The sequence below is a fragment of the Juglans regia genome, chromosome 10 (genome assembly GCF_001411555.2).
Source record: "Juglans regia cultivar Chandler chromosome 10, Walnut 2.0, whole genome shotgun sequence".
In the NCBI taxonomy this organism is placed as follows: Eukaryota; Viridiplantae; Streptophyta; class Magnoliopsida; order Fagales; family Juglandaceae; genus Juglans; species Juglans regia.
Window position 1 is genome coordinate 294,426 of NC_049910.1, and position 9,882 is coordinate 304,307.

The 9,882-nt window shown below is 37.5% G+C and overlaps 2 protein-coding genes across 3 annotated transcripts; both read right to left on the reverse strand.

Moving 5' to 3' along the window:
* Window positions 1–5,925, reverse strand: LOC109001863 (translocon-associated protein subunit beta-like). Of its 2 annotated transcripts, none has more exons than XM_018979341.2 (6): window positions 5,593–5,925; window positions 1,244–1,342; window positions 1,038–1,146; window positions 892–963; window positions 766–771; window positions 1–364 (listed from the first exon to the last, which is right to left on the reverse strand). In XM_018979341.2, the coding sequence occupies exons 1-6, from the start codon at window positions 5,766–5,768 to the stop codon at window positions 245–247; spliced, it is 582 nt and encodes a 193-aa protein (XP_018834886.1). In that variant the 5' UTR covers window positions 5,769–5,925; the 3' UTR covers window positions 1–244. The 2 variants fall into 2 exon arrangements, with proteins under 2 accessions (XP_018834886.1, XP_018834887.1); XM_018979342.2 differs by lacking the exon at window positions 1–364 and adding an exon at window positions 380–656.
* Window positions 5,926–7,867: 1,942 nt separating this feature from the next.
* On the reverse strand, window positions 7,868–9,185 carry LOC109001865 (CASP-like protein 1F2). The gene is made up of 3 exons (XM_018979344.2): window positions 8,870–9,185; window positions 8,625–8,751; window positions 7,868–8,417 (listed from the first exon to the last, which is right to left on the reverse strand). Exons 1-3 carry the CDS (start codon window positions 9,094–9,096, stop codon window positions 8,193–8,195), a joined length of 579 nt encoding a protein of 192 aa, XP_018834889.2. The 5' UTR covers window positions 9,097–9,185; the 3' UTR covers window positions 7,868–8,192.
* Between the last annotated feature and the right edge of the window lie 697 nt (window positions 9,186–9,882).

Sequence of the window (9,882 nt, forward strand, 5' to 3'; positions counted from 1 at the left end):
AGAACCAAAGAAAAGGCTTTGTCCTGAAAACACGTAGTACAACTTTTTCCTGGAAATTAGCAGTGTCGAAGATAATTTAAGCACTTGTGCACGTAACTATAAGTTTCAAATTCTAGTTCATTTTCAAGTTGTCAACAAAATTCCTAAACTCGGGGGCAAAATGGCGAAAAAACAAAAACCAAAAAGCGTCATGGCAGTAGAGGCCCGGGCCTCGAGCTATTCATCAAAACCAAATCTCTCATGCTCAGCGCTTCTTCTTGCTTCCTTTCGCAGCACTGGATTTCGATGGGGTACTGATCAGGTACACAAACAGAACCATAATGGAGATCACAGATACGAGAGACCCATATTTTGCCAGCAACTTCTGCAAGTAGTAAGGTTTGAAATTTTTAAACGAGAAATGAAAAGGTACACAGTTTTGGAACCCCCAATGCAGACACAAGGCCAGTTTGTACAGAAGCATGACACAAGTTGCAAGTGTTTTTCCCCCCTAACATGCACATGAAGAGTGATAATCAGGAAACCATGCACGAGAGTCATCCACGTTTGGAGACCAACATTCTAATTTATTTGCCTCTATAGTTTCTTGAAGATCTGTGAGTATTGCATCATCCTCCACAGTCAAGGAGATTATAGTGCTCCAAGATAAGGGGGGTCTATTGCACCACATGCAAAACAATGCATTTCAATTTATATTATCCATGCGCATGTCAAATTAACTTTCAAAACCTAGACAGTTCAAAGAATAAAATGGACGATTCGTACCTTGGCCTGTGAAAATGTGGCCCCAAGAGAAGACAATTGCATGCAGAAAACAAAACAATGCTTACGTTAACACAGTCAAGATTTTCAAATCCGAAAGCTGAGTGTATACGTCTAGGGAAAACTTACCCACTCAAACTTCTTCTCCGGGGGTCTATCTGCAAGTACATCTAAAGGCAAGATTGGAGTTGAGTATGCTTCCTAAAACAAGAACCAGTCAGAAGATCAAATATCAACCAACCCCTAGAAAAATAGTCATTGTCGCAAATCCAGACCTGCAGGGCAGCCTTTGTGGGGATGCGGAATGTAATGACAGCTGGAGCACCATAGAACAATCCTTTTGCTTTGCCCTCCAACTCAAAAGAGTGCGTTAGAAGACCACCCCTGCAAACCAAATTATCGGAAATTACCAAATGGAAACATATATGGAACAAGCTTTCTGTTTGAGAAAGGAATTTTCATTAACAAAGGCATTACTTACGCATCAAGCCTTTCCCATGAGATTGAAGTGTTACCACTTACAACTTCGAATAAATCTTGAGGCCAGCTATTGTCAGTAAGGATTACATCATATGCAGTCCTGGAAAACAGAGAAAAATACAAAACTACTTGTAGCCGAAGAAGATCATATGAAGACAATAAGACAATTCAAGAGGTTCACAAAACAACTTCAATATGATTTTACCAGTTAACACGAAACTAATAACCTATTATAAGTTACCAAGACTCGAAGTGGAGGGATATGAATTAGAAAAAACAATTCCAGAATAAAGGATGGTAACCCGCTGACTCCATTCTTCTTGGGTAATTCAAACCAAACCCACTGCACATATATAGAGGGAGTATTCCACCCAACCCTCCCAATTTTGACCACAACGACCATATATTTAACTTTCTATAAGCCCATAGAAACAGAAAGGGCATGCAGAAAATCAACCTACAAATCATAACTAGCAGGAGGAAGTAAAAATAGGGCTCCCATACCTCATAAGAGGAACCCTTGGCCCCATTCCCCAGTCTCCAAAGCCAGAGAACTGACATATCACTTTGTTTGTTTGTTTCATTTTTCTTAAACTTCCAGTATGGTTCCCTGCATTATCATTATTTTAACTTTCCATTAACGTAATATCCCATTGCCCAACCATCTCTCCATCAAATTGTACAATGCTCGGGGAATTTCATCACTATGATGTACCATTGCCTTACAATAAACTACAATTCTATCCCTTGACAACCATTCTCAAACCAACCAATTAAGACAGGCTACAATACGATCATCAAACACTAACTTTTAAAAGATCCTTAATTTTCGTTACTTTACTGCATCTCACTAAGATGTTGAGGTGGCAAAACTGGGAATTTGAACTAAAATAATTGTTGTAAAAAATGGAGTTGGGGGACAGAAGAGAGAACTGCCGAGAAAAGAGAAGATGGCATGAAAATGAAAGATATTATTGCACTGTATATGATTCCTACACATGAGAGGTATTTATATACAACACTTGAGCTTAAATCCTTTGTTAACAAACTAACCACTTATAACTAATTTGTAACTAATAGCTAACAGTAGTTACAATTCTAATACTCCCCCCTCAAGCTGGAACAACTTGAAGTACACAAAACTATTGCAAACAAGAAACAAATCTATTACAAGTACATAAAATTGTACATGGCAAAATCTCTATACTCAAGCAAGTTCTATGCAAACAAATCCACTTGGATGATGGCCGCCCTTGACTTCTTTTTGTGAACACCCCATCTGACAAAAGCTTCCATGGCCATCCAATCACTTCTCACGACAGATTAGTTTTTTTTATAATTAATAAAGTTTATTCATCTTCAATAACAAGACCCAAATTGACTTGCAAACACTGCTATTCACGCTAACCATGGTGGGAATGGAAATGAAAACCCCCATTGGCTCTAGCGAAGTGGAAGGAGAGAGAGAGAGAGAGAGAGAGAGAGAGAGAGAGAGAGAGAAGAAGGGGAGAAAGGAACACCGAATATACATCAGATTTTGTTTTTCTTTTCTTGTTTTTTTTTTAAATTTCACCAAAACTATGCTGGAAATCATTTGAACACACCAGAACAAAGCTGGAATAATGCTAAACCGGTGGAAAATGCCCTGAACCGGAAAGCAAATGTCCTAACAGAGTTGAAGGAGAAAGAAGAGGGATATACCAGAGAAGAAAGAGATTTGAAGAAAATCAACTTTTACGGTCTATGGAAGCTTTTACTGAGTAACTTTGAGAAGGAGGAATATACCATGAACTAGACTTTTATTTAATTGCAAATGGGCCAGAGTATGTTTAACAAGTCTTGGAATAAAGCAGGGATAGCCTCATTCCAGATAATCAGTGCAATAACCAAACAGCAGTCGTCTTCTACCTTGAGATGTTTCCGATCATGATTCCAGCACTAACAACTGTAGCAATCACCACAGAACTCACCGGAGCAATCAGGAGAACATAAAACATCACAACCACCAAAGATCATAAAAACATCCATTCTTTTTCACTAAGGTGTTGTGGGATGAGATCTTTAGAAGAGTCGATGTTGCATGGGTGCTGCCTTTGAGGTTGGTGGATTTATTGGCTTGTTGGAGGGAGATTCAGGGCTATTGTCAAGTGGCAGCAGTGTGGAAAATGATTCCGTTATGCATCATGTGGTGTATTAGGTCAAAAAGAAACAAGCGTTGTTTTGAAGATAGGGAGCGTACAATGGCGAAACTACAGAATTTTTTCTTACACACTTTAATGCTTTGGTTTTCAGCCATTGTGCTGAACGGAAGCAATGTGCACGACTTCCTCTCTTTATTCTCTTGATCTTAGAATTTATTTAGGTGTTCTTTTGTATACTTCCTGTGTACACAGGCTATGCCTATTTCATTCGTATTAATATAATTACTCTTATAAAAAAAAAAAAAAAACACCATCAACATCAAGAATGAGAAAAACAGAACACTGCCAAAATCAGCACAAAGTTCACTGGAATGATCACCAACGATCACAGAGAATTGCAAGAAACACCATAGATTGCATGGAACGTGCAATCACGGTCACTTTGCAAATGAAATTGCCGAGAATTTCAAGTTTTCTTTCTTTTGATTCAGCAAAACGAAGAGAGATGAAAAAGAAACTAGAATGAACGAAATCTTCATGAGAACAGAACTCTAAAGAAATTCACAGAGGCACAGCCCTCATGTGGGCGGCCCACACGGGCAGAGTAGCAATATGCGGAAGCTTTTCTTAGAAAAGCTCTGATACCATGTCAGAAATGGAGTTGGGGGATAGAAGAGAGAACTACCGAGAGAAGAGAAGATGGAGTGAAAATGAAAGATATTATTGCAATGAAAGTAGTGATTGAGATGAAGTATGGTGGATTAGGGGAGGGTTGGTGTACTAGAGAAGTTAGAGGCATCTATGGAGTGGGGCTATGGAAACATATAAGAAGAGGGTGGGAGGCATTTCATCATCGTACTCGGCTTCAACTGGGTACAGGGTCCAGGATCAGATTTTGGAAGGATGTTTGGTGTGGTAACAACGCCCTTCAAGATTTGTTTCCTTTACTTTTCCTAATTGCAAGTGATAAAGATGTTACAGTGGCAGAGCTTATGGGAAGAGTGGATGGGAGTACACACTGGAATATCAATTTCATCCGGGCGGCACAAGACTGGGAGATCGAGAGTTTTGTAGACTTGTATAGTCTGTTGTATTCTTGTCGTCCGAATATCCAGCAGGAAGATGGGTTGTGGTGGACTCCAGTGGGGAGAGGGGTATTCACAGTTAGATCCTTTTATAAGGTTCTCACACAAGAACCTGAGACACAATTTCCTTGGAGAAGGCTTTGGAAGAACAAGACTCCACCCATAGCTTCCTTTTTTGTTTGGACAGCATCCTTAGGTAAGATTCTCACTACAGATAATCTGAGAAAGAGGAGGATAATCATTATAGATTGGTGCTGCATGTGTAAAAGTGAGGGTAAGTCGGTGAATCATCTACTTTTACATTGTGAGGTTGCCAGGTCTCTCTGGTATGAGGTGCTTAATAGAATGGATCTAGCGTGGGTGATGCTAGAATCTGTGGCGGAAATGTTGGCAAGCTGGACCTCTATTAGAGGTGTGCAACAGATCAAAGCGGTTTGGAAAATGATTCCGAATTGTATCATGTGGTGCTTGTGGAAGGAACGCAATGAGCGGACATTTGAAGACAAAGAGAGATCTTTGGCAGAGCTTAAAGTTTTCTTTTTTAGGACTCTTTGTACTTGGGCTATTACTGTAAACTTCAATGGCATGAACTTTCATGATTTCTTAGTTTCTAACGTGCCTACGTAGATAAGGCATAAAGACATTTGTAACTGGCACTTTGTTGTCTTTATTGAAATAATAATTCTTGTTTACCTATCAAAAAATATCCTCTGTTAACAAACTGACCACCTCTAACTAATTTGTAACTAATAGCTAACAGTAGTTACAATTCTAATATCGGTATTTTAAAAATTCCGTGCGCCGTTATTCAAAAAAGAAGGAGACGAACCTCGTCCTGGTTAAAACTTAAAACCCAACAAGGATGCTCTTTTTCTCATTTGAAGACACTCAATCCGATACAGAAAATTAACATAAAAATATAACCATGAAAAGCCAAAGATTCAAATTATACATCTACAGGTCTACTAAAAAAAATCAGAAAGCCAATTTTTAGGGACCACTCTCATTATAAGATAAATCAAACAACGCATGCAACCATTTAATTGGATCTACTACACAGGCCAAAGGAAAACCCAGATCTAAATAAAAATTGTTCAAAAAAGTGTGAGATTTGGGGAAAGTACGAGGATCCTTGGTTGTAGATGTCTACGGAGACGGAGACGTGTTCGGCGCCGGACTTAAGCCTGGTGAGGGAGGCCTTCTTGTGCGCCACGATGAAGGGTACGTCTACTGAGCTTCCAAGAGAGAAAGAGACCAGCAAAAGAGAAATCAAACCGAAGATCAGGTATGATCGAGCCATGGGTGTGGTTGGGGGTTGAGAATTCTGGTGGCCAGAGACGGAGACTCTCAGAATTAGTCAGACTCCTACGTACCGTAGTTGATGACTAGTGTAATCCTCATGTGCCAGTTTGAAGGCCCAGGCCCAGTCAAAACTTGGGTCAACAAAAACAAAATGCTTGATAACTAATTACCCCTCCAGCAAGAAAAGTAATGATAGCTAGAAACAGTCCTGATTTCTATAAATTTAGTATTTATAAGAGTTGAATTTATTTTTAAAAGATTAATTTTATTATTTAAATTTTATATTTATTATTAAAAGAAAAACAAAATTCTATTCGGTCTCTAAGTTTATTTTTCAGATAGATTATTTGACGTAGCAATACCATCTTACAGCGTCATGTCATATTAAAAAATAAAAAATAAAACGTAACACTTTTTTATTATTTAAAGGTAGATCAATTTCTTGTTCTATATATTTTTTATTATTAATAACAATGACTATAAAACAAGGGCCCTATTATATTTTCTTTGGCACGATAAAATAGAAATGAAATTTTGAGATCATGTTTTGAAAATAATGGAGATTGATGGAAACTAACTGAATGATATATTGTAGATGCACCTGCAAGAACCATAGTTTCTGCATGGTAGATCCACCTGCTTAACAAGAGAGAATGCCTAACACGAGATCTAATTAGAGCCTGTCAGTTTAGCCTAGATGACTTGCGTGCGTGCGGGGGAACCAACTACAAAGGTTAATAATGCCGATCAACACTTATAACTTCTGCATGCAAGTAGCAGGCAAGTCATCCTCGGCAACCAAATGGATCGTCTTCAAAATTAAAGCGATTTACCATGCAGAAACTATGGTTATTGCAGCTGGATCTACTATAAATGAACTACGGCGAGCACTCGAGCAGTACATGTTAATTTTGTTTGGATTTATCAGTTAAGAGGAGGTAGGCATGTGAACAGCTGAGCTATTTTAGCCAGGTGTGTATTCCTATTCTATTCTTTAATAAGCAAAAAACTGAACTCGTCATCCACAATGCTTTATGATGTGCGATGAACTCTATTTCCGGAACTCTATTTGATAAAGAATTCATTCAGGGTGATGTGATGCACCCTGAATGAATTCTTTTCAAGTGACTGAAATCTAGAAGTGTGTGTTCCTTACTTTTAAATACTTGCCTGTTTGTCTAGTTATTAACTTTCAGAGCTGCCCTCTCTTGATTTAGTTTGTTTTCCTATGTATTATCAAGGTTATCACTGCTTGTCATGATATCATATGATCATACGGAGACTATTAATGGTATGGAAAGAAGCATCTCTGGTTCATCAAGAGCAAGAAGGCCTGCTTGAACTTTTGCCTTGCAAATATTCTGATTAACAACCCAACCCCAACTCTGGAGATCTATGAAGCATTTACATCAGAAAATTCCTTAAGTTAAATCAAGGAAGTCTGAGACGTGTGTACCTGAAGTTGCTCTTCCTCTGCCATCTAAGTTCATTTGATTCTCTCTTGGGACACATTGCTACCTAAAAGATGAATGTTAAGACTATACAACAAATTATTAAATTGGTGATGATGCTGGGCTCTCCAAGCATTGCCTGACCAACCAGATTTCTAACTGTCTTAGGGCCTGTTTGGGAACACAATTGTTATTAGATATTCTCAAACTATTTCACTACTATTCACAACTGATCTGAGATACTCTTAGCATCCAAACAAAGCCAAAGACCTAAAACACTATCAATCGCCTGAAATTAGATTTAGCTTGTGGTGATGAAAAATGCAGAATTCAAGGAGAGCCTTTAAAATACCACCTCAAGGATAGTGAAGATGAGATTGAAACTGAATGACTTCTTTTTTCTGTCATTGGATATCAACTTTGAGGACTAAACTTCACTACATTGTTATAAAAGCTAGCATATTTCTAAAGAACAGAAACGATTATTATTGCTTGCAGCTCACCGTTCACCTCTCTCTCACCTATGGAACCTCCTTTCACCCCTTTACCATTCAGTGAGACGAGACACTGAGGCTTGAACTTCCATATCTAGGTAAATATTTAATTTTCTTTCGTCACAAATCAGTCGTGTATTTCAGATGTTTCTACAGCTATATATTATTCGTGATGTTCCAATAGTCAGAAAAAGATTTGCCGTGCATACAATCCACTAAATATGCAAAAAAAAATGACAAAAGTGATAAGCTGCACAAACCCAACTTCCCAAATTAATTTCTTCAAACAAAGAGAAGAGGGGCAAAAGAAGAAAACTCCAAACATTGTAGTTCTTTTATTTCTTAAAACATAAAAAGACAAAGACAAAGAAAAAGAGCCTTTTCCTCCATTAATTATGTAGCTCGCACTTGGCATTTTTAACTATATCATTCTCAAACTTCCCAGTATTTTTAAGTCTCTGTTTGCTTCTGGTGATTTCACTCCGTAGCTCTAGACATGAGTTTGCTAGCAGAAATAATTGCAAGTGCCAAATACGCCAAGAAAGTCAAATAAGATAAAACCAAAGATACCAAATTTCTGTTGCAAAACTTGCCAATACGTCCACACACTGCTCCCCAACCTATCCGTTCTTCTCCATAACGACCAATGTAACCAACCGCAGTTGCCGCGGCACATCCAGATATCATCAAAACCGTCATCACCTGTAGTTTACTTTTTTGTTTAAGAATAAAGAGCTATGTGTACAATGAATTGTACAAAAATCTCGTACACAATGATATGAACCCAAAAAGACAGATATTGATATCGGCAATTTTGTAGGGGGGGGGCAAGTAGAGCACTTCACATACACTAAGGTAGAAATGTTTACAGGTCCATCTAGTAACAGAAATCACCAAAGATTTGCTCACCATATCATGCAAAAATAGGTAGAAATAGTTTGTGAGGTGTGACCCCGAGCGGTTCAGAAGAAGGTAAACAAAGATCAATGACAATGCCGAGAACGCGCACACCACGGCATCAACACCAAGCAAGAACCTGAGAGAGACACGAAACTATAGGGATCAAACTCGGCACTCCCAGGTATAAAAGATTGAAAAGTTGGAATCTTCCAAATGGATATTTTGCCTCTTGAGTAGGATTAGATTAGATTTACCTCATGGCAGATGAGTAGGAATAGCGGGCTTTGAACGTGAAGCCAAGTATCACGACGGATTGACCGCTGGTGACCGTCACGGAGATTGCAGCCGCTGTGAAAGCAACGGCTAAGACTCTAAGGATGAGTTGGGCAACTGAGCATCTTCTCTGTGATGGGCTTGACATGCCTGAAGATTTCGTTTGGAGCATAAAGGAGCTTCTTTCTTTAGTCATCGGGGAAGCCATAAAAAAACAAAAATGAAAAATTGGTTTATGCACTACAGAACAGAGAAAGGCAATAAATCGGGTAAAAGTAAGAACTCTGCCTGTATAGTGTGTATACAGCACTCACAAAGAGAGAGAAGGGGGGAGGTGGGGGTACGGCTCGGTGCCTTAATAAAATATTATTATCAAATATTTTTTAATATTATTTTAATTTTATAATTTACAAAAATTAATTAATTAATTTTATTTTATATAAAAATTTAATAAAATTATAAAGATAAGAAATGAAGAGTTGTAAAATTAGACGAGACAGTTCTAAGGTTAAAGGTACTGACTATGATGAATATAGTTGTTAGTAGTATAAAAACGTCATTCTTGTCAGATTAAGGGTCAGTTTGAATCTAAAATTCACCACAATTTATTTTATATAATTATTATAATTTTTTAAATTTTAATATAAAATATAATAAATAATTTTAAAATAATAATAATATTAAAAAATAATATTCTAATAATATTTTATTTAATTTTTAACTTTCAATTTTTATCTCAATTCAATTCAACTCAATTCAACGTTCAAACGCAATTAGAGTTTATTTGCATTGAATAAGTAACTGAGTTCTACTTAACAATTTTACACTACACACATGCTAAAAGAAAAATATAAATAGGTGTGTGGTATAAGCAGAATTTTTCTAAAAAAAATGAACTGGCTGTTGTGATTAAAAATAAAAAGGGAAAAGAGCCAAACTGACTCCAATCATTCAATTATCTGCAAGATGATAGCTGGTGAAGTTAAGGTTTTGT